At 42.4% G+C, this 25,866-nt stretch overlaps 1 protein-coding gene across 5 annotated transcripts in view; it reads right to left on the bottom strand.

The window, feature by feature from the left end:
* Positions 1–23,569, bottom strand: part of cadm1a (cell adhesion molecule 1a) — a 968,224-nt gene extending 944,655 nt beyond the window's left edge. For 2 of the 5 annotated variants that reach the window (XM_061898993.1, XM_061898992.1), the window contains exon 1: positions 23,383–23,569. In XM_061898993.1, coding sequence (XP_061754977.1) covers positions 23,383–23,455 — 73 coding nt within the window. In that variant the 5' untranslated portion in view covers positions 23,456–23,569. The remainder of the gene's footprint in view (positions 1–23,382) is intronic. The other 3 variants (XM_061898988.1, XM_061898989.1, XM_061898990.1) reach the window with 2 other exon arrangements.
* Positions 23,570–25,866: the final 2,297 nt, after the last annotated feature.

The following is a 25,866-nucleotide window of genomic DNA, read 5'->3' as shown; positions in this document are numbered from 1 at the left end:
TCGGTAGGCCCACATAAGGGCAAGGAAAACTCACACCCAGTGGGACGTCGGTGACAATGATGACTATGAGAACCTTGGAGAGGAGGAAAGCAATGGATGTCGAGCGGGTCTAACATGATACTGTGAAAGTTCAATCCATAATGGATCCGACACAGTCGCGAGAGTCCAGTCCAAAGCGGATCCAACACAGCAGCGAGAGTCCCGTTCCCGGCGGAGCGAGCAGGAAACCATCCCAAGCGGAGGCGGATCAGCAGCGCAGAGATGTCCCCAGCCGATACACAGGCGAGCAGTACATGGCCACCGGATCGGACCGGACCCCTTCCACAAGGGAGAGTGGGACATAGGAGAAAAAGAAAAGAAATGGCAGATCAACTGGTCTAAAAAGGGAGTCTATTTAAAGGCTAAAGTATACAAATGAGTTTTAAGGTGAGACTTAAATGCTTCTACTGAGGTGGCATCTCGAACTGTTACCGGGAGGGCATTCCAGAGTACTGGAGCCCGAAATGAAAACGCTCTATAGCCCGCAGACTTTTTTTGGGCTTTGGGAATCACTAATAAGCCAGAGTCCTTTCGCGGGTTTGTCTCTGTGCGATATAGAAAATTACTATATCGTGATATTCGAGTATACGTTCTCACGCAGTTGCTTTTAGCTGCGGGCATTACACTACAGGCTCTTCTCACTCTTTCTTGTCTCTCCTTCTCACAGAGACTTAAAACAAGCGCACATTCTTACATACGTCACATACCGTCGCGTAATACGCCCTCGCCGAGCAGAGGAGCGAGGGCGTATATATCCGGTATAGCTCGGTTGGTAGAGTGGCCGTGCCAGGAACTTAAGGGTTGCAGGTTCGATTCCCGCCTCCGCCATCCTAGTCACTGCCGTTGTGTCCTTGGGCAAGACACTTTACCCACCTGCTCCCAGTGCCACCCACACTGGTTTAAATGTAACTTAGATATTGGGTGTCACTATGTAAAGCGCTTTGAGTCACTAGAGAAAAGCGCTATATAAATATACTTCACAGAGGTAGCGGCATGGGTAACATTAGCTGTGATGCTAGCGGAGTGGTGCGAGTGGTAATACGAGAGAACGATGTATATATACGTGCATATATATACATATACATATATATACATATACATAGATATATACATATATATATACATATACATAAATATATATATAACATAAACATACATACATATATATATATATATATGCATACATACATATACATACATACATACATACATATACATACATACATACATATATATATATGTATATATATATATATATATATATATATATATATATACATACATATATATACACATATTAATGTATACAAATAACTACTAACAATAATGAATCAACAGTGCTTCTGTTGAGTACTGCAATTCATTCAGCTTCAATGAGTTTCAGGTGATATTTTCTGTCATTAGAAACTAATGAAATAAAACAATATTTAAAAAAAATAAACATTTAACATCACAATACTTTATTATTGCGCCTACCATAAGGTCAAGGGTCGAAGTGCGGCCATATTTTCAGAAAATGTGTAATACAGTAATGCGATTTCAGACACTTCAAAAGTAATTATCACGTTTCACTTTTACAAGTTGCTACTGCGTACTACAATCAAAGTGTAGTTCTGTTTTTATCAAATCAAAATCGGGATTATTATATATTCTAATAGATGACCGAGGAAATTTAGTCAAACACGAGTCGTGTACCCAAAAAACTAATCAAAACTAGTCTAGTTCCAATGTTACACAATTGACCATTGTGTGTACTTGGAACATTTGCTTAAGAGCAGTCTGACAGATTCCCATGTAAAATATAATGGTGTTAGAAAGCTTTCAAGAAGCTTCCACAACTATAATTATTGGCAAACCATTCGGGTTGTGGGAGGTAATAAAAATGTGCCATCCCACGCTCGCCAAGTTCGACAGGTCAGCAATGAGAAGGCGAGATGTACGCCGACTGGAGGAAAGTCGGCGCGGGAAAGCGGGGTAACGCTGTCTCCACTTCCAACTTGATACGATTAAAACAGGCGAGAGTGACAAACGCAAAGCTTAATGACATGCTAATTGGAATGTTAACACCGAGTGGTCATGTTATCTTGAGGCGAGATTGATTTTATTAGTTTAAACAGCACCCAGCAGCCTAGCGAGAAATATAAACAGGAAGTTGACGCTAATTTAATTGATACTTGTGTTATTTTTAAATGCCATACGACGGACAGTTTTTTTCCTCTTACAAATAGACTCCGTCGTTTAAAAAAAGAACCCCCAATTTTATCCTCATAACGCAAACTGGCTGATGACAGAGGCAATAGCACCTCTGCTGGTGGCACCAAAGAACTGCACTTCAAGTTGCCTCCCGTGGTATTTGCAAAATGTTTAATGATCAATTAAAGGAATGAAAACTTGTTCAGTTTTTACTGATATTTTCTGCCTTCAAACTTGATAAAAAATAATTTTATACTAAATTATGAGGAAAAGTATTTATTAGAGATGTTCGATAGCCCTGCGATGAGGTGGCGACTTGTCCAGGGTGTACCCCGCCTTCCGCCCGATTGTAGCTGACATAGGTGCAGCGCCCCCCGCGACCCCGTAAGGCAGTGGTCCGCAACCTTTTTGTATCCGCGGACCGGTCAACGCTTAATAATTTGTCCCGCAGCCCGGGTGGGGATGTCCTTTTTTTATTATTTTTTCTTTGTCATGAAAAAGGGACGTTTTTGTCATGAAAAGGGGAGGTTTTTGTGGTTGGTGCACTAATTGTAAGTGTATATTGTGTTTTTTATATTGATTTAATAAAAATATATATATATATATTTTTTTTTTTAATAAAAATTAATAAAAAATTATTCTGCGGCCCGGTACCAATCGGCCCACGGGCCGCGGCCCGGTGGTTGGGGACCACTGCCGTAAGGGACACGCGGTAGAAAAATGGATGGATCGATGTCCGATAATGGCTTTTTTGCCGATATCCGATATTCCAATATTGTCCAACTCTTAATTACCGATACAGATATATACAGTCGTGGTATTAACACATTATTATTGCTTATTTTGTTGTGATGCCCCTGCTGGATGCATTAAACAATGTAACAAGGTTTTCCAAAATAAATCAACTCAAGTTATGGAAAAAAAATCCCAACATGGCACTGCCATATTTATTATTGAAGTCACAAAGTGCTTTTTTTTTTTTTTAACATGCCTCAAAACAGCAGCTTGGAATTTGGGACATGCTCTCCCTGAGAGAGCATGAAGAGGTTGAGGTGTGTGTGTGTGTGTGTGCGTGGGGGCGGGGGGGTAGCAGGGGATTTATAATGTAGCGTCCCGGAAGAGTTAGTGCTGCAAGGGGTTCTGGGTTGTTGTGTTGATGTCGTGTTACGCTGTGGATGTTCTCCCGAAATGTGTTTGTCATTCTTGTTTGGTGTGGGTTCACAGTGTGGCGCATATTTGTAACAGTGTTAAAGGTATTTATACGGCCACCCTCAGTGTGACCTGTATGGCTGTTGACCAAGAATGCCTTGCATTCACGTGTGTGTGAAAAGCCGTAAATATTATGTGACTGGGCCGGCATGCAAAGGCAGTGCCTTTAAGGTTTATTGGCGCTCTGTACTACTCCCTACGCCCGTGTACACAGCGGCGTTTTAAAAAGTAATACATTTTACTTTTAGAAACCGGTACCGATCATTTTGAAACGGATACCGATGATTTCCGATACAACACTTTAAAGCATTTATCGGCCAATAATATCGTAAATTGCCATTCAGTAAACGGAGCGGAAAACACAACCAAAAATTATAGGCTTCTTCACGCAATGAAGCCGACCTACTTCACCACCGTCTGTAGTCTATTGCCCCCCCCCCCCAGGCATCGATGAGATGGAGATCTGATGGCAGTCCAATATTATCGGACGTCTCTAGTATTTAATACTGTCAATACTGAAAATACATAAAATAGAGTTTGGTAATATATTTTAGTGCTAACAAGAAGTCTAACAATATATCAACATATATCAAAATAACGCAATATTTAACTCTACAATACGACAAACAAATTGTTCCACTCTGTATCGTTTTATAATTTGTGCATGACACCAAGTTCTGCAATGCCTTCAAACAACCAAACTACGGTACTGTAAGGGCCCTCGGGCTGGGCGAAATGGCTGAAAACGGTATTACGATATACCTTTTTTTATATTGATCGATATCGATAATTATTGATACTTTTTATGACTTATTTAAGCTTGCCATTAAATACATTAAATTAATTTCCAACTTACCAAGGATGCTTTTTATCAGTGAAGAAGGTGTCTGGTAGCCCGGTAGGATGAGCGCGGCAAAGGTAGTAAAATAATTAAAGTCGATTTGAAGGTAAGAGCGGACTTGAGAAACTAGATGGCAGTAGTGTATAAACTTTTGGACGCTACACAGAGTAGTTTAGGAAGCTACTCATTAAACGAACACATTGGAAGTATCAGGATGTTCCCGCACGGTTTGTTTTTAAAACTAACAAAACTGAATACAAGTTTCTGTTATTGAGTTGATACATTATGATATCGCAGTTTCTCTTTTCACTCCATGTAGAGAATCCACAGCGAGACAGAAAGACGGCGCAAACAAACTTGGTCGTTGATACTGTTACGTGATTGGCTGTTAGCGTTTCCTGTTTTTTAAAACCCATCTTACGTCATAATTTTTGGTTTCTTCCGAACAAAAAATAAAGATATATATATTAAATATTTTATTGAACGCATATTATATTGATATCGATCACGTGTCTATCGCGACATACAGTAAACTGTGTCGTTTTATCGATCCAGCCCTAAAAGACACATTCATTTTGTTCCTCGCCCGAGTCTCAAATGGAGCAACAATAATATGCAAAATGAGTTGCAAAGATACAAAGGATGCTATGAAACAGTCTTTGTTTTTTGTGGGATATTATGATTATCGTGAACTAAATATCGCATTGCGAGGTACCCTGAGATTTCCAGCCCTTGTGTGAACCCTTTATCTATTTCTGTTTTAAGAAATGTCAGAACCAAGATAAGTCAAAAGAACAAACTAGTTTTGTCCCATATTTGTCAACAGAGGGGAAATTAGAAGATCTTGTCACACAAGGTCAGAATCAATGCACAAGACAGGCTTGCAGCTCCTTATTGGAGAAAAAAAAAAATAATAATAAATAAATAAAATTCTTATGCGGATTAAGTGCTGCTTCAACCATTTTCATTTCCAGTGGAGAAGGTATTAATCCGACAGCCAAGTGAAGCCCGACAAATACTACACACTTCAAAGCAGCTAGAAAAGCTTTGGAAAATGAAATCAAATAAAAAAAAAAAGGTCCGGTTCAAACATTTCTTTTTAATTCCTATTTCTAGCAAAAGACAGAAACCCTGCTGGTGTGTTTTTTAACCATCCTAGTAAGTTGTCCAAAATACAGAGCTGCTCCAAGGTTTGATACACGAGTTAAGTCTGATTTGTTAAGGCGGAGCAGGTAAAACCATCACACAGCACATAAATACACCTCTTTGTTGGCATTGTAAGAGTAAATACCCGCTCAATCTACTTTAATTATTTGCCAAAGATTCGCCGCATTTCACTGTCTTGCACCTCCCACGCAGAGCAAAGTGCGTTTGGGCTTCGGCGCGATTGCTTTTAAAAAGGCTGCTATTAGTAGATAATTAGAAGTAACGTACAAACGCTACTTATGCATGACTCGGGAATACTTGCAGATAGAAAGCGGTGCCCACACACGGGATTGTAAAAAAAAAAAAAAAAACTGGATGGACGGATAGATGCATGCAGAAGCAGCATTAAAAGGTCCCCGGCCTGTCAGAAGGCCGTCGGTTGTTTGTCCATTAAAGTTTCGCGGCGGCATTGAGTGCAGGCACTTTGCCGGGGAAAGGGCTTACTTATCTTAACCCTTCTGCAGGATGCATTCTCTGGACGCTCATTGAAATCTCAAGTAACAGAAAGTCTGCAAAAACAGGATCCATCTTGGTAAACGAAGGTAAGTCAACTGGGATACTGGGCGAGCTGTTTCAGAAAGGCGAGAGAATCGAAAATATCTTGTCTCGTCTAAGAATCCAACACGGAGCGCTGGAGGGCACTGGATGACTACTAAGTGACCCGAGAGGCTGGAGATTCGACCCCACCTCAGGCACTTTTTCAGTGCTTTTCCTAGAACACACACCTTCTATTTTCTATAAATCAATGGCCTACGTTTTTAAAGCCTGGCTCCACTATTGACATTCTGTACATTCGGCCTCAATTATGTCCATATTTCAGGCCTTAGACCAGGGGTCTCAGACACGCGGCCCGCGAGACGTTATTTTGCGGCCCCCACCTTAATATGAAAGTTTAATATTCGTGCGGCCCGCGGGTTTTATATGAATGCCGCTTGACAGCGTTGTGTTATTTGGGTCAAAAATGGCTCTTTCAACGTTCTGGGTTGCCTACCCCTGCCTTAGTGGAAAAGCGGCAGGTGAGTGAAAGCGACAGAGACGTTGCCATGGAGACGAGGGTTTTCTTATGTGCCCGGCTGCAGTCACACTGCGACACCTGTCCGTCAGTAATACCAGTCCCCGATAACCTGGACCAATTCAATTCATTTTTTTATTGTTTAATTTGCATTGCCTCACACGATGAACCTCTACATATATTTCTATATGACGTCCCTTTTGCGCTCGCTATCCCGGTACTTTCTCGGCTATTATCCGCCAACCCCCGTGTTGCTGTAGGGAGGAAAAGCGTAACGACACACATTGCGGAAATAACATTATTCTCAGTGTGTCGGCTAAATACAAATGTATTCCACAAACCCAAACATGTCTTTTTCAAAGCCTGCAGTGGAGAGAAAGGTTAGTGATGAGCAAAGACAATTCCAGGAAAAGTGGGAGATGCAATATTTCTTTGAGCACAGGGGCACTCCGACGTGTCTTATTTGCACAGAGAAAGTTGCGGTGCACAAGGCATACAACTTGAAACGTCATCACACAACTAGACATGCTGAGGAGTATGCAGGAAATCTTATCTTGCGGTCACGTCTCATCCAGACTCTGCATCCAGTAGCCCCCAGGTAAAGTGAGTTTGAGACCCGTACCTTAGACCTACTGCAACTCAGAAAACACAAGTTTTTGGGAAAGTAGCAGTGGAATACTTAATCGGAATGTTCTGATTTCCCTGCAGGAGATTGCAGAGAAAAGGATGTTTGACGACCCACTGAGCATTTAGGTAATGCTTCCAACGCGATTATTTTGGTCACATATACGTTACAAAGCTTAAATAAGATTTTAAAACCCAAATCTATACGGCTGTCATTCTACCGCAGAGGAGTTTGGACACGGTATCCCAAAGCAACGAAGCGCTACAAAACCCGGACAAACACATTGCAATGAATCCATCAATTGGAACATGACACAAACAAACAAACTTCTCCGAGTGCGGTTGCGGTAGGGAGGCATATTTTATCCAAGAGGATACTGGGGGCAGCAAAACACGAGCCCTGCAGCAAGGATAAAACAATGGAGCAGCATACTGTCAGAAGGTACGCACAAAGGCTAGAAAGACAAGGCAGATGATTGAGCTGTTCAACCAATGAGGAACCGGCAGTTGTGTACGTAGCTCGTACCGTACCGGAATACCGACATAAAGTATAGGAAACTTTAGCACAAGATTTTGCCTGTGGAAAGGTATCAGTAATAACTAGAGCCATGTTGTAGTAATAGCCACCAATTCGATGATTATAACATTACAGTGTTACTGGGGATGTTCATGACCCAAATTAGCATGGTTATCATTAGCACGTTAGCTTGCTTCTCCGGTCTATTAGTTTATCGAAATGCGTTCATCCATCATGTTTTTATGATCACCTTAATTTAAAGCCCAACTTAAGAACTTTTAGTTTGGGATGACTTTGGCGGTGCCATTGGACCAAAGTGGTAGCGATTCGCCTGAATGAAGACCACATTTCCCATGAGGACCAGCGCAAAGGGTTAGTCAGTTACCATGAATTGATTTACGTGGACCCCGACTTAAACAAGTTGAAAAACGTATTCGGGTGTTACCATTTAGTGGTCAATTGTACAGATTATGTACTGAACTGTGCAATCTACTAATAAAAGTTTCAATCAATCAATCACTCAGTATACCTTTCCACAGTAGGAACCTACATATTTTACTCAAACTTGATATATGCGGTTTGTTTCTTTATACAGTACTTTTAAGTTGGTTGCATCACTGGTCGTGTCAGTGTGGAACTGCGAACTAACAAGCTGGGGGATATTTATTGCTACCACGCAAACAGAACCAAGGCAGCATTGGTATCAAATCCCGCCTTGTCTTAGAGCTCACGCCAGCGGGTGAAAGCCGGGGCAAAGTTGATCCTTAACTGTCCTTCTATCCGGGTAGCCTCCATTCTTTTATCTCCTTGGACAAAACTTTTCGTTTCTTTGGTTGTTTTGCAGCTTCTGCCATGTTAGCAGTAATTGCACGTAGGCGCTCACATCGATTTCCGTCTTTTTAACGAATGGGAAAGGGGAAATGACGTATGCTGTAAAGCAATCTGAGTATTTGTAGTTTTTTGTGTGGAAGGGTTCCTGCCACCCTCCTCAAAATGCTGAGTGTCATTGAAAGCGACACAGACCCCCTTAGGCCATGACAGAGATGTCATTCAACCAGTTATGACATCTCTCAGTTATCATCCAAAAAGTTGTGAAAATATTTTGTGAAGGTTGAAAAGTTACCGTATTTTTCAGACTATAAGGCACACTTAAAATCCTTACATTTTTTCAAAACTCGACATTGCGCTTTATAACCCAGTGTGCCTTATATCCAGGTACGCCTAACGTATGGATGGAGAAATGATAAGTGTGACCAGTAGATGGCAGTCACACATAAGAGATACGCATAGACTGCAGTATGATGGCAGTCACACATAAGAGATACGCATAGACTGCAATATGATGGCAGTCACACATAAGAGATTTGTGTGGACTCCAATATGGCTGAAGTGAAGAACACAAACATTCTCTATGTTCCATTGAAAATATAAAACATTACACACGGCACTCAAAAATCTATCAAAATGTTTTAGTACGACTTTGGTAAGCTATGAGTCCTAACCGCTTGATGGATTGCACTGCGCTTTAATAAAAAAGTATTTTTATGGGGCGGCATAGCTCTGTTGGTAGAGCGGCTGTGCCAGCAACTTGAGGGTTGCAGGCTCGATTCCCGCTTCCGCCATCCTAGTCACTGCCGTTGTGTCCTTGGGCAAGACACTTTACCCACCTGCTCCCAGTGCCACCCACACTGGTTTAAATGTAACTTAGATATTGGGTTTCACTATGTAAAGCACTTTGAGTCACTAGAGAAAAGCGCTATATAAATATAATTCACTTCACTTCACTATGGTGTATGTATAAGGTAAGACATATTATCTGGTGTTTTGTTTCGCAATATTATGCAAAAGCAACTTTGCTTACCTTCTGGTACCTGCTGATCCATATATGGGATCTGCATAAGTCCTGAAAATTTGCACGAGTCCGCGTTTGTAGTTGATAAGCTTCTTGTTGTTCTCTATCTTCTTGTTATGAGACATTCATCCCCCGCTGTTGCCCTTTCTGATATAAAGTAGTGTAAAGTTCTTACTTATATCTGTCAGTAAACTCGCCATGAAAACGCTAAAACCTACCGGTGTAGTGAATTTACATTATTCACCCAAGGAACTTTAGTTATTAGAGAGTTCCGGTCGGACGGTTTTTCACTGGACACATTTTCATTCAAAACCGCATTATTTCACCGCGGTTTATAATTAAAAAACGTTAATTGTTACGTGCCCTGTGTCTCAATAAGTTAGCTTGCAGAAAATTGCTACCATGCCCGCGTTATGTATGACATTAGTCTCAACGTAAACTGAAGAAAAAATGTGGAACAAACTATTTTTGTCAGGTATTCCTTTGAGTTCTTGTCAAGGTTTTTGTGGTATCACCACCGACTTTGCAAAACTACATAAGGTACACACAAATACACAAACTGAGGTGTGATTGATGTCAGAATGACGACAGTTCTGGATTATTCGGACTGCAACTTGTTCCAAAAGCCAGCTTCACTTCCTAGTTAAGCATAGCGATTTCGAGCTCGGGTTAGAAGCAAATTATAACTCTTTACATTGTTTTAAGGTAAACCTAGTGAACGTCAGCCGTCCCAAACGACTGTAAAAAACAAACCCTCAGGAGAGCACTCACAATAGCGGAGACAAAGGGACTGAGCAGAGTGGGTAGACGTGGTACATTTTTACCAGGAGACGACGTAACCGCCTAAAGGGTCTCATCAGGAACACATTTCCTGAAAGCTGGAGTGCTACATTAGAAAAAAGGAAGAAAGCGGAGAATGGCCAGGATCACTCAAACCTATTGTGCAGCGATAGAGGCTGTGGTTTTGTATTGTATTCTGAAAGACGTTCATTTCCTGCGCCATAATTACAGCCAATAACGCCAGATGTTTTATTGAAGGCAAAAACGATACGAGTTGATTCCTGATTGTCTTGTTAATGTTGAACTCATAATTGTAACTGTGGATACTAGGAACAAGGGCCCAATTAGAGCTTCTAATGCCAGCATGTAAAAGTAATACCTAAAGGCTGATGAATGCATTCTGTGGAGTCCTCTAACCCAGTGGTCCCCGACCACTGGTACCGATTGGTACCGGCCCGCACAAGAAATTATTATTATTATTATTTTTTATTTTTTTTAAATTATTAGATCAACGTAAAAAACACAATATATATATATGTATATATTATATATCAATATATAACAGTGTGGTTTTCGTCCTGGTCGTGGAACTGTGGACCAGCTCTATACTCTCGGCAGGGTTCTTGAGGGTGCATGGGAGTTTGCCCAACCAGTCTACATGTGCTTTGTGGACTTGGAGAAGGCATTCGACCGTGTCCCTCGGGGAGTCCTGTGGGGAGTGCTCAGAGAGTATGGGGTATCGGACTGTCTTATTGTGGCAGTCCGCTCCCTGTACGATCAGTGTCAGAGCTTGGTCCGCATTGCTGGCAGTAAGTCGGACACGTTTCCAGTGAGGGTTGGACTCCGCCAAGGCTGTCCTTTGTCACCGATTCTGTTCATAACTTTTATGGACAAAATTTCTAGGCGCAGCCAAGGCGTTGAGGGGATCTGGTTTGGTGGCCACGGGATTAGGTCTCTGCTTTTTGCAGATGATGTAGTCCTGATGGCTTCATCTGACCGGGATCTTCAGCTCTCACTGGATCGGTTCGCAGCCGAGTGTGAAGCGACCGGAATGAGAATCAGCACCTCCAAGTCCGAGTCCATGGTTCTCTCCCGGAAAAGGGTGGAGTGCCATCTCCGGGTTGGGGAGGAGACCCTGCCCCAAGTGGAGGAGTTCAAGTACCTAGGAGTCTTGTTCACGAGTGGGGGAAGAGTGGATCGTGAGATCGACAGGCGGTGCGGCGTCTTCAGTAATGCGGACGTTGTATCGATCCGTTGTGGTGAAGAAGGAGCTGAGCCGGAAGGCAAAGCTCTCAATTTACCGGTCGGTCTACGTTCCCATCCTCACCTATGGTCATGAGCTTTGGGTCATGACCGAAAGGATAAGATCACGGGTACAAGCGGCCGAAATGAGTTTCCTCCGCCGGGTGGCGGGGCTCTCCCTTAGAGATAGGGTGAGAAGCTCTGCCATCCGGGAGGAACTCAAAGTAAAGCCGCTGCTCCTTCACATCGAGAGGAGCCAGATGAGGTGGTTCGGGCATCTGGTCAGGATGCCACCCGAACGCCTCCCTAGGGAGGTGTTTAGGGCACGTCCAGCTGGTAGGAGGTCACGGGGAAGACCCAGGACACGTTGGGAAGACTATGTCTCCCGGCTGGCCTGGGAACGCCTCGGGATCCCCCGGGAAGAGCTAGACGAAGTGGCTGGAGATAGGGAAGTCTGGGCTTCCCTGCTTAGGCTGCTGCCCCCGCGACCCGACCTCGGATAAGCGGAAGATGATGGATGGATGGATGGATGGATATCAATATATATCAATAAAGTCTGCAGGGATACAGTCCATAAGCACACATGATTGTATTTCTTTATGACACAATGTTTCAAGCGTAGACTGGTCCGCAGCTACAAAAAGGTCGGGGTTCACTGCTCTAACCTACAGAACAGAAACTCATCTGTGTGGTGAAACTCTATTGATGTTCGGTCAGGATTCGTCAGCCTGGAGTGACTGTGTGATGTTATTTTCAGGCCGTATACTCATGGCAAAGCCACCATGTTTCTATCTCTTCTCATTTGGGGACAGCCTGCGGATGTTTGATTGTACGGCAGACCCTCAAAGTTCACAGAGAATCTGTAATGTATTTGGAATTTCACTTATTTTCCATTCAATAGCCCAAAAAAGAAAATGTTTCTTTAAATGATGTAACATTTTAGCATTCCTTATTTCGTCGAAAGTCCGCAGCGGCCTGATTAATTCACAGATGCACTCGAATGACTACACCAGAAAATAGAGGTGGGAATCTTTTGGCACCTCACAATTTGATTATAATTACGATTTAGGGGCTACAATATGATAAGAACTTGATTATTTGTGCAACTGTGATTATGACATTGTATATTATTAGGGTTGCAAAATTCTGGGAATATTCAAAGTTGGAAACATTCCATGGGAATTAACGGGACTATATGAGAATTAATAAGAATAAACATTGAATGCAACATGCTAGATCTTGCTAAACAACCTGATTTTTTTTACAAATTCAGTTGAATTTCAACCCTGCACGGTGCATTCCTCCATCACATGCACAGATAATTCCCAGCATGCTACACACTACAGCAGGGCTATTGAGGCCACACTAGTATTTGAGCCTAAAGACTTCATCCAGTAAGGTAAGTTTTGATGATATTACTGGGGTAAATATATTTGATCTATGGTATTTAGGTTGAATAGAGGTGTAATTGCTTGATACTGTATGACTGTAAGCTACTCCAGTAGACTTACACTCAAGCTACCTAGATGTTACTGTATTTGTTAAATTATTTTGGGGCCAATACCTCTTGCTAGCTAGGTTTATGTACCACCACAGTCTCATAATGAAGCGAAAATATTTTTCCGTTAGCTGTGATGCTAATTTTCTCTATGTTAAATACCATTCAATTATGCTAACAATAAATCGATTTAGTTGATATTGTAGTGCACCCCGATCTGAAAGTTACACGGTCAATGCAAACGTCAGTGCAAAGAAGAGTGAGAAACGCCGACTTCAAAATACTACAAAGTTTTGAGCGAATAAATGACGTGCATTCAAGTAAAACATTTTTAAAAGTATTCCTGTATTACATACTGACAATAAACTTGCATTTGTGTCCAAAAAGAGTTTGAATATTGTTTTAGGTTGATTTAAATTATGTACCGTATTTTCCGGAACATAGGATTATAAGGCACACTGCCGATGAGTGGGTCTATTCAGGTCTATTTTCATACAAAAGGCGCACCAGATTATAGGGCGCATTAAAAGGGTCATATTATTATTATATTTTTCTAAATGTGAAACACTTCCATGTGGTCTACGTAACATGTAATGTTGGTTCTTTGGTCTAAATGTTGCATAGATGATGTTTTACAGATCATCTTCAAACCGCTTTCTAACAGTCGCTTCAGGATGCGTCTTATTTACGTACCTCACCTTCGGCAGCGTCTTTACGCCGTCATCTTTGTTGCAGCGGTGTAGCGTGCAAGGACGGGAGAGGAAGAAGTGTCAAAAGATGGAGCTAACCGTTTTAATGACATCCAGACTTTACTTCAATCAATAACGGAGCAGAATCTCCTCATCCGTGGCTCGTAAAAAACATCCGACTGGAAAAAAGAAGAATTTTATCGACTACGTTGTCGGCACGGACTACAAAGGCGGACCTGCGCAAATTTTCAGGACTTATGCAGATGCAGATCCCAAATACAGATCAGCAGGTACCAGAAGGTAAGCAAGGTTGCTTTTGCATAATATTGCGGAAAAAAAAAAAAAAAAACGCCAGATAATGTCTTACCTTATACACACACCATAATAATACTCCTATGTTGAAGCACAGTACAATCCATCAAGAGGTGCGGCTTCACAGCTTACCAAAGTCGTATTAAAACATTTTGATGGATTTTTGAGCGTCTCAAAAATTCTATATATTCAATGGAACATAGAAAACAGGCCCGGGCAAAGTAAGGCCCGGGGGCCACATGCGGCCCGTTGAGGTTTTCAATCCGGCCCGCAGGACATTCCCAAATCATTTTTTTAGATCTTTTAAGATGGAAAGTGTAGCTCCCATTATGATGTGCAGTCATGTTTTCTAATGACCGTAATTCTTCAACTGTACAAAGTATTTCAATGCTTGTAATCTGTGTTTATGGATGATATAGCGGTTGCTATGGTAATCTAATTAGTTGCTATGGTCATCTAATTAGTTGCTATGGTCATCTACGTCACAGCAGCTCAGACGAGGCACCAAACAGTGTGGGCGGGAAGCGTTTCCACAGACGCGGATGGAGATTTTCACAACAAACTTCTAAAGTTTAGTGATATATAGAATAGAATATAATAGAATAGAATAGAAAGTACTTTATTGATCCCTGGGGAAAATTCAGAAAATATAAGATGCATCACAATTTAGGTGGCTTTATTTTGTACTCTTTGGTGTTCATATTTCACTGTTTGTTGCATTTTTGTTGCGTTTCACTTGATTGTAAAATATGTCGATCGAAAGGGGGTGTGACGTTCATGTGCTGTTAATATTCTGTGTTTTATCGTTCTTAGAAAAATTTAAAATTACATTACATTTTTAAGGGCAGTCTGTCATAACGTTTTTAGCATTCAATCCGACATTATTGTGAGGTCTTGTATTAGTGTCCCTAAAAATCAGATATACCGGCCCCCAGACACATATTTTTCTCTAAATTTGGCCCCCCGAGTCAAAATAATTGCCCAGGCCTGATATAAAATGTTGGTGTCGTTTATTTGAGTCATATTGCAGTCTACACATATCTCTTATGTGTGACTGCCATCTACTGGTCACACTTACCATTTCACCATGAACCAAATCAAATAGCTTTGAGGTCGGTAAGCACGACTAGAATTATTCCGTACATTAGGCGCACTGTCGAGTTTTGAGAAAATTAAAAGATTTTCAGAAATAAATAGATAAGTAAATAACCTGTGATTAATCCTCATTTAAAACTGGGATTCATGTAAATTAAAAATGCCATCATTTGCACTAATATACATCAAAATGCATGTAGTATTGTAGTCATGCCAACAGCCATTTCAAAAGGAGATCAGATCTTCTTTCCATCGGTGTCAATGCAACATACAGTTCAATATACAGTAATGTGTAGTTTAACCAGACGCCCACGCCGTCCAATGTTTTTCCAAACGCCAGATTGCCATCCATACCCGCCCCCCGCCACCTCGGGAGATTTGGAAGCGGAAGGTGCCCACTTGACATCCCATCAGCAGACGGTTCGCTGACAAGTAGGCCATAAAGGCTTTTTCTTGCTTTGATTACACTAAGTGCACGGAGGCCAGATGCGACCCGACCCAGTCATCTGTTGGCTTGCCAACACGGCCGCGCAGAAGGAGTGGGGGGGAAGGCGGGGCCGGCCGGGTCACTTGGGGTTCCTTCCCCCCTGAGAAATAAAGGCATTGTTCTTCATTAAACTTGGAGAGGCTGTGAAGGGCTGGAGACGGCGGAACAAGTCCATTTGCGCACCCGTTTTCCATCACGGGGAACTGCTACCATTCCAGCTGACGGCCGGATTACACTGCAGACAATTTGCATGTCGGTTTTGCTAAAACAAAAATAGATTTCTGCAGATAGGACATGTCGGTTTTGCTAAAACAAAAATAGATTTCTGCAGATAGGACATGCACATAAATGAGGGGGTTACTCGTCCAAGAAAGGGTTTGGCAGAAGTTCTAAAACAGCAGCAAAAACAAACCTATCCTGACATTATACGCCAAAATAATAGATTCATGAGTCTGGAACGGACAGTTCACTGAATTTCTCTTCATTTTCAAAGATCTGAACTTTCCACGCCAGTCCTGCCGACTGGCACACTTCCTTTGTGGTTTTATTTGTTCTTACAACATCCAATGCATCACCGTCCCACATATAACCCAATGTGCCGTGGGTTACCCGCGGCTCCACTCCCGAAATTAAAAATCACTCCTCCGAGGAGTGTTTTTAGATGCCGGCAAGTCCCATCTCAGCCAATCCTTCAAGACTCAGCCAACCAGATAACGATAGTGGGTATTACTCCCACTGGGCATTTTGCACAGCTCTTTAAAATTTAAACAGCCAAATATTTAATTAAACACTTCTTTTATCTCCAATTCTCACCCCGGTTTGACCCCCTTAGGTATGAATACTTGACAAACGCGCATCATATTATCCACGGGAACAAAAAAAAGTTCCTTTCTGATTGGGTTAATGGGCGCACAGAAGAGATTTAACTTAGGGCTGGACAATGAATCCAACTTTAATTACGATTTCAGCTTCTCACGATTATGAAAACATTATAATCGACAAAAAATGATTAATGGGCCGCGCAACGTGCATGCAAATTCCGGAACTTGTGATGGTGAAACAGATGAGGCGCATGTCGACGAGAAGTTCGGGATGTCCCCATGGTTACTACTTTTTATTTGACAAAGCGCGAATATCGAAATAGTGAGAGTTGGACACCGCCCAGGCTGCCCTTTGTCACCGATTCTGTTCATATCTTTTATGGACAGAATTTCGAGGCGCAGTCAGGGCGTTGAGGGGTTCCGGTTTGGTGGATGCAGGATTAGGTCTCTGCTTTTTGCAGATGACGTGGTCCTGATGGCTTCATCTGGCCAAGATCTTCAGCTCTCACTGGATCGGTTCGCAGCCGAGTGTGAAGCGACTGGGATGAGAATCAGCACCTCCAAGTCCGAGTCCATGGTTCTCGCCCGGGATAGGGTAGAGTGCCATCTCCGGGTTGGGGAGGAGATCTTGCCCCAAGTGGAGGAGTTCAAGTACCTCGGAGTCTTGTTCACGAGTGAGGGAAAAGTGGATCGTGAGGTCGGTGCGGCGCATTCAGTAATGCGGACGCTGTACCGATCCATTGTGCTGAAGAAGGAGCTGAGCCGGAAGGCAAAGCTCTTAATTTATCGGTCGGTCTACGTTCCCCTTATCACCTATGGTCATGAACTTTGGGTCATGACCGAAGGGATAAGATCACCGGTACAAGGGGCCGAAATGAGCTTCCTTCGCCGGATGGCGGGGCTCTTCCTTAGAGATAGGGTGAGAAACTCTGTCATCCGGGAGGAGCTCAAAGTAAAGCCGCTGCTCCTCCACATCGAAAAGAGCCAGATGAGGTGGTTCGGGCATCTAGTCACAATGCCACCCGAGTGCCTCCTTAGGGAGATGTTTCAGGCAGGTCCGGCTGGTAGGAGGCCACAGGGAAGACCCAGGACACATTAAGAAGACTATTTCTCCCGGCTTGCCTGGGTATGCCTCGGGATCCCCCGGGAGGAGCTGGACGAAGTGACTGGGGAGAGGGAAGTCTGGGTTTCCCTGTTTAGGCTGTTGCCCTCGCGACCCGACCTCGGATAAGCGGAAGAAGATGGATGGATGGATGGACAGTGCGAATATGCGGGATCAATAATCACTAAACTCAATGAAAAACATAAGGAATATTTGATTTCCGCGTTGACGTAACCGTGGACGTAGTCAGGAGTCATACCAAAGACTATAAAAATGGGACCCATTAATTCCCTGCTTGGCGCTCAGCATCTTGGGTTGGAATTCGGGGTTAAGTCACCAAAAATGATTCCCGGCCGCGGCCACCGCTGCTGCCCACTTCTCCCCTCACCTCCCAGCGTGATCAAGGGTGATGGGTCAAATGCAGAGACTAATTCCGCCACACCTACTGTGTGTGTGTGTGACAATCATTGGCACTTTAACTTAATAATTAGCCAATCACACAGAATTCGCTGTTAAAGGGGAACATTATCACAATTTCAAAAGGGTTAAAAACAATAAAAATCAGTTCCCAGTGGCTTGTTGTACTTTTTGAATTTTTTGATAAAATTTTACCGGCCCCGGAATATCCCTAAATAAAGCTTTAAAGTGCCTTATTTTCGCTATCTTCGAAACCACTATCCATTTCCCTGTGACGTCATACAGGGCTGCCAATACAAACAAGATGGTGGTTACCAAAGCAAGATATAGCGACATTAGCTCGGATTCGGACTCGGATTTCAGCGGCTTAAGCGATTCAACAGATTACGCATGTATTGAAACAGATGGTTGGCGTATGGAGGCAGATAGCGAAAACTAAATTGAAGAAGAAATTTGAGCGAATAGCTATTGACGCTATTCGGCCATAGCGTGGGTGTACCTAATGAAGTGGTCCATAGCATGGCTGCCTTATCAGCATCGCCGGTAAAATGTGCGGACCAAACGATCAGGACTTTCGCATCTTGTGACACTGGAGCAACTTAAATCTGTCGATTGGTAAGTGTTTGTTTCGCATTAAATGTGGGTATCTCGTTTCAAATGTACATACAGCTAGCGTAAATAGCATGTTAGCATTGATTAGCATAGCATGTTAGCATCGATTAGCTGGCAGTCATGCCGTGACCAAATATGTCTGATTAGCACATAAGTAAACAACATCAACAAAATTCACCTTTGTGATTTCGTTGACTTTATTGTTGCAAATGCATCTGCAGGTTATCCATACATCTCTGTGCCATGTCTGTCTTAGCATCGCCGGTCAAATGTGAAGACACTCTGGTACATTCAATGGGGGTCTGGCGGCAGATTTCTTGCCAGTGGTGCAACTTGAATCCCTCCCGTTTAGTGTTGTTACACCCTCCGACAACACACCGACGAGGCATGATGTGTCCAAGGTTCCAAAAAATAGTCGAAAAAACGGAAAATAACAGAGCTGACACCCGGTTTTTGTAATGTGAAAATGAATATGGCAGGTGTGTTACCTCGGTGACGTCACGTTCTGACGTCATCGCTAAAAGACCGATAAACAGAAAGGTGTTTAATTTGCCAAAATTCACCCATTTAGAGTTTGGAAATCGGTTAAAAAAATACATGGTCTTTTTTCTGCAACATCAAGGTATATATTGACGCTTACATAGGTTTGGTGATAATGTTCCCCTTTAAACGCAAAATATCAGGAATATTGCAGTGAAATGTTGGCATTGTGAGGAAAAGATACATTGTTGTGTTCCGTACCGTTCATTTATCCCCGACATACTGCTGATCCAAACCATGTCGAGACGGTCACTTGAAACGGCGACTAAACTACGAAGCTAAAGCTAACAAGAACAATCTATACACCCCCGACACATCTCATCTGCTCATGTTGTTGTGAACGACATCAATCGTGTAACATCAATGTAAAAACAGTGGTTGTAATTTTTTTTTTTTTTACCAGCCTCAAGTGTTGTTGTCAAACTGAGAACAACCTCCCCCCCTCACATCTGGTCTGACTGCACTAGCAAAATAAAAGTTTAAAAAGAGTACTTTACACAAGCAAAATGCACCTAAAGCACTTATTGATAGATTTACACAATGATTATGCTTTGACCTCAAATACTGGTCAAAATTGTCCAAAGATGTATTGTATCCATACATGTGTGGATATTTTTGCATTTAATTAACAAACATTTTTAAAGGGATGATTCACGGGGAAAATTTTCATCAAATTGTTAAAATGTGAGTCGTAGTTTACGACAAATGTTGAACAAGGCTGTTACGAACAGTTTGTACAATTTTGATCATAACCAATGCTTGTATCTTACAAAGAGGAATTCTGAAAAATTCCGCAAAATGCTGCAAGAGTACTTAAATTAAACTCCTGGATCAGTCCCAAAACTTAATGGTCTCTTCCTTGGCTTGTGCACCACCTGTGCACAAAGTTAGGAGTCCTTGGCAGCGGTAACAAACACACAAACGATTGAATCCAATCCAGAGGATGTTATCTGACGAGTAAGTTTGTATTGGCTCCGGTGCCAAAAATCAAACGTTTTTAAAACGCTCCATTATTTGCAGTGATGGGAAAAAAACTCCTGCAATGCTTAAACACAAAGCCGGTCCACAGTCAGCAGCACCAGCAGGTAAATAATTAATACGCTTTATGCAAACTTGCAAAAAAAAAAAAAGGTAAATCAGCACTCGCCGTAGTCCAAAAAAAAAACACAGACGTGTTTAGCTTTGCGCTTTGTGCTTGTTTAACCCGACAAAACACGATGACCAGGGCCCAGCATTTTAACAGATATATACGTATTAAAAAATATAAGTATCAAAAAAAAACAACACCGTGATGGATTAAGCTGCTTGGATAATCCACAGTCACAAACGTCTGCCATCCTCCACCCTTAAAATGCACAGTCAGCATAAATAGGCTTTGTAAAAAAAAAAAAAGAGGGGAGGTGCAGCGCCAAGTTTTTTACAAGCATGGAAGAACTGACTTGACACAAAGTAAGCCGGACTGGGTGACAAGACGGGTGCGCGACAAAGCCACAGTTTACCAGTCGCCGGGTTGTGTAAGCTGTGTGTTGCCAGTGTGTGAGCATGGTTGGTGACGGCGGAGGAGGGGGGCGCGGTGTTGGTGCGTCGCCTGCTGTTATTCCATCACATCTCCATGGCAATGCGCAAAGACGAACAACCCTGGAGCAAGCGGGCGAGGCGCAAAAAAAACAAAATGCAATATGCACTTAACGCACGAACACAAAGTCTTGTTGCAGCTGCATCCACAGCTCTTGGAGTCATCTGATGCCAATCATGAATACCTTTAGGAATCCACTCAGGAGCACCTGTCATGGTATTCAAATACATATTTACACATTCTCACATATCACCTCCAATTTGGGCAAGTCGATGCAGACAATTGATTTTAAGTAGGGACACTTTTGATCACTCCTAATAGTAGGAAGCCCTGTGCTTACTTAAATGAGGAGTTCTGCATTGCTGCAAGACGATACTTGAACAAACCACTGGTTCTTTGGCTATGATGGACCTGAACCAAGCAGGTAAGAAAAAAAAAAAAAGAAGCATGCAACACAGTTAATAGAAAGTCATGTTGCAGCTGCAGCATGGCTAAAAAGGAACACTGATGCCCCCCATAGCCCTGCTGCATAGCCACAATCTAATGCCCATCATGAACATCCTTAGGAGTCCGCCCACATTTACACCCACCCCTTTCCCAGGGCGCCCACATACATCTGTCACCGCACTCCACGGCACGTTGCCATACTCGCACACATCGCCTCCGATTCGGCAAAGTTAATAATCCAGTTGATATGAAAAAATGCCCCTCATATGATGAGCGTTTCATTCTGGGAGTTGTAGTGTTTGCTGAATAGTGGACGGGGTAAATAAAAAATAAATTCTGCATTGCTGGTTCTTTTTTTTCTATATTGCATCTGAACCAAGCATGCAAGAATACATGCAGGCATGTTGCACCACAATAAAAAAATAATTAATTAATTAATTTAAAAAAATATGTATTTATAACAAACTCTGATGCCCCCCAAGTATGCAATAATACATTCAGGCATGTTGCACGAGAATAAAAAAATTATTAATTAATTAATAAAAAGTAAAATTTATTTATTAAAAAACGCTGATGCCCTCCCAAGTATGCAATAATACATGCAGGCATGTTGCACTAGAATAAAAAAATAAATAATTAATTAATTTAAAAAAAACATGTATTTATAAAAAACTCTGATGCCCCCCCAATTATGCAATAATACATGCAGGCATGTTGCACCAGAATAAAAAAATAAATAATTAATTAATAAAAAAATATATGTATTTATAAAAAACTCTGATCCCCCCCCCCCCCAGTATGCAATAATACATGCAAGCATGTGGCACCAGAATAAAATAAAAAAATAACTAATTAATAAAAAATATATGTATTTATAAAAAACGCTGATGCCCCCCAAGTATGCAATAATACATGCAGGCATGCTGCACCAGAATAAAAAAATAAATAATTAATTAATTTTAAAAAATATGTATTTACAAACAACTTTGATGCCCCCCAAGGATGCAATAATACATGCAGGCATGTCGTACCAGAATAAAAAAATAAAAAACTCTGACGCCCCCCAAGTATGCAATAATACATGCAGGCATGTCGCACCAGAATAAAAAAATAAAAAACTCTGATGCCCCCCAAGTATGCAATAATACATGCAGGAATGTTGCACCAGAATAAAATAATAATTAATTAATAGAAAAAAAATGTACTTATAAAAAACTCTGATGCCCCCCAGCCTCTCCCAAGTATGCAATAATACATGCAGGCATGCTGCACCAGAATAAAAAAAATAATTGATTAATCAATTAATGAAAAAATGTATTTATAAAAAACTCTGATGCCCCCCAAGTATGCAATAATACATAAAAAAATTAAATTGAAAAAAATAAGAAAAAAAATATATATATATAAACATTTTTTATTCACACACACACACACATATATATACATATATATTTATTTATTAAACTCTGATGCCCCCCATAGCCTGCTGCAGAGCCACAAGCCCATGCCGGTCATGAACACCGCTAGGAATCCACGCACATTCAGATTCACCCCTTTCCCAGGGAGCACACAAGCATCGATCACGGCGTTCAACGACACTATCCCCCTTTCTGACACATCGCCTCCAATTCGGCATACATCCAGAACACCAAAAAATCCATCCTTCGGTTTGAATTTAAACTTTTAAAACGTGCATGCACACGTTCTGCCCATTCTCTCCAAGCGGGTGCCTTCAGGGCGGCGAGAGGAATAAGCTATAAAAAGGAAGCTAAATGGCGAATGAGAGTTGAAAAAATACGACGGAAATATTACTCAGCTCTATTTGCGTTTTTGTATAAGTATGTAAGCATAAACGATTCCACTTTTTCCAAATTCAGACAAGAGGAAGCCTCGTACTTAAATCGCGGCTGTTTTGATTGGGAGTTCTGCATTGCAAAGCTCGCCTGAACGCACCGCTGCTTCTTTTCCCCTTTCTAAGATGGATCTGCAGCACACCGAGCAAAGTGCTTTAAAGAGTTCCCAGCCAAGCGATTAATCACTGCGACGTGTCCAAAGTGTCCGAATATAAACAGAAGATCTCCATAAAACATTCCACACAAAAAAAAACCAAGCATGATCCAACTTTACGGACATCCGCCAGCAGCTTCGGTCACGAATCCCCCCCCCCCCTCGAAATGCCGCGAAACATTAACAAAATGCTCACATTTGAGGACGGCGGCGGGGAAGAAATAGTCCATAAAAGCGAGGCGGGGGTGATTAAAAAGCACATACCTTGTCGAAGAGCCGCCTGAAAGAGGAATAAAAAGAGAATAGTCGCCAGAGAGCTGCAGCCTGCGTTCGCCATGTTGGACACCTGCTTCAGTATGATGGCACTACCTACTGTGGAGATGTCCTTATCGCCTCCTCGCCTCCTTCACTACCTCCTTCTCTGCCTCCTCCGTCCTCTCTCCTTCCCAAAACAAGACCCCGCTAATAATATCTTCCTTCACTCCAAGTTCTTCTTTCAGGTTTGTTTGGGGGTGTTATTGTGGACAACTTGTGTCCGTTAATGGTAATGGTGTCCAAAGTGTGGCTTGCGGGCCCAATTTCGGACCACTGTTTATTGTTTGGGGGGGCTCTAAAATATTTTGAAAATGACAGTAATTTATTATTATATATATAAAAAACACCTACTAGGTTTTACAATAATATAACCTATTTTTATGGTTTGCCTCTTTGTTATGTTTAGTTCCTGTTATACAGTATATGCCTTGAGCTCTTATTTTGAAGGTAGATAGAACGGAAATGATGTCATCTTAGAGTGGAGCGGAGGTTTTTGAAAGGAACGAAAACAAAGTGTACGATCAATCAATCAATCAATGTTTATTTATATAGCCCCAAATCACAAATGTCTCAAAGGACTGCACAAATCATTATGATTACAACATCCTCGGAAGAACCCACAAAAGGGCAAAGAAAACTCACACCCAGTGGGCAGGGAGAATTCACATCCAGTGGGACGCCAGTGACAATGCTGACTATGAGAAACCTTGGAGAGGACCTCAGATGTGGTCAACCCCCCCCCCCCACCTCTAGGGGACCGAAAGCAATGGATGTCGAGCGGGTCTAACATGATACTGTGAAAGTTCAATCCATAGTGGCTCCAACACAGCCGCGAGAGTTTAGTTCAAAGCGGATCAAAGACAGCAGCGAGAGTCCCGTCCACAGGAGACCATCTCTAGCGGAGGCGGATCAGCAGCGTAGAGATGTCCCAAATCGATACAGGCGAGCGGTGCATCCTGGGTCCCGACGAGCGGTCCAATCCTGGGTCTCGACCCTGGACAGCCAGTACTTCATCCATGGTCATCGGACCGGACCCCCTCCACAAGGGAGGGGGGGACATAGGAGAAAGAAAAGAAGCGGCAGATCAACTGGTCTAAAAAGGAGGTCTATTTAAAGGCTAAAGGATACAGATGAGTTTTAAGGTGAGGCCTGAATGCTTCTACTGAGGTAGCATCTCGAACTGTTACCGGGAGGGCATTCCAGAGTACTGGAGCCCGAACGAAAAACGCTCTATAGGCCGCAGACTTTTTTTGGGCTCTAGGAATCACTAATAAGCCGGAGTCTTTTGAACGCAGATTTCTTGCCGGGACATATGGTACAATACAATCGGCAAGATAGGATGGAGCTAGACCGTGTAGTATTTTATACGTAAGTAGTAAAACCTTAAAGTCACATCTTAAGTGCACAGGAAGCCAGTGCAGGTGAGCCAGTACAGGCGTAATGTGATCAAACTTTCTTGTTCTTGTCAAAAGTCTAGCAGCCGCATTTTGTACCAACTGTAATCTTTTAATGCTAGACATGGGGAGACCCGAAAATAATACGTTACAGTAATCGAGACGAGACGTAACAAACGCATGGATAATGATCTCGGCGTCTTTAGTGGACAAAATGGAGCGAATTTTAGCGATATTACGGAGATGAAAGAAGGCCGTTTTAGTAACGCTTTTAAAGTGTGACTCAAAGGAGAGAGTTGGGTCGAAGGTAATACCCAGATTCTTTACCGAGTCACCTTGTTTTATTATTTGGTTGTCAAATGTTAAAGTTGTATTATTAAATAGAGGTCGGTGTTTAGCAGGATCGATAATCAGCATTTCCGTTTTTTTGGCGTTAAGTTGCAAAAAGTTGGCGGACATCCATTGTTTAATTTCATTAAGACACGCTTCCAACTGACTACAGTCCGGCGTGTTGGTCAGCTTTAGGGGCATGTAGAGTTGGGTGTCATCAGCATAACAGTGAAAGCTAATACCGTATTTGCGTATGATGTCACCTAGCGGCAGCATGTGATCAGTGCCAGAGCTTGGTCCGCATTGCCGGCAGTAAGTCGAACACATTTCCAGTGAGGGTTGGACTCCGCCAAGGCTGTCCTTTGTCACCGATTCCTTTCATAACTTTTATGGACAGAATTTCTAGGCGCAGTCAAGGCGTTGATGGGGTCCGGTTTGGTGGCCGCAGGATTAGGTCTCTGCTTTTTGCAGATGATGTGGTCCTGATGGCCTCATCTGACCGGGATCTTCAGCTCTCGCTGGATCGGTTTGCAGCCAAGTGTGAAGCGACCGGAATGAGAATCAGCACCTCCCAGTCCGAGTCCATGGTCCTCGCCCGGAAAAGGGTGGAGTGCCATCTCCGGGTTGGGGAGGAGACTCTGCCCCAAGTGGAGGAGTTCAAGTACCTAGGAGTCTTATTCACGAGTGAGGGAAGAGTGGATCGTGAGAT

This window comes from Nerophis ophidion, linkage group LG04 (genome assembly GCF_033978795.1).
Source record: "Nerophis ophidion isolate RoL-2023_Sa linkage group LG04, RoL_Noph_v1.0, whole genome shotgun sequence".
NCBI classification, from domain to species: domain Eukaryota; kingdom Metazoa; phylum Chordata; class Actinopteri; order Syngnathiformes; family Syngnathidae; genus Nerophis; species Nerophis ophidion.
This window is presented reverse-complemented; position numbering and strand designations above follow the sequence as displayed.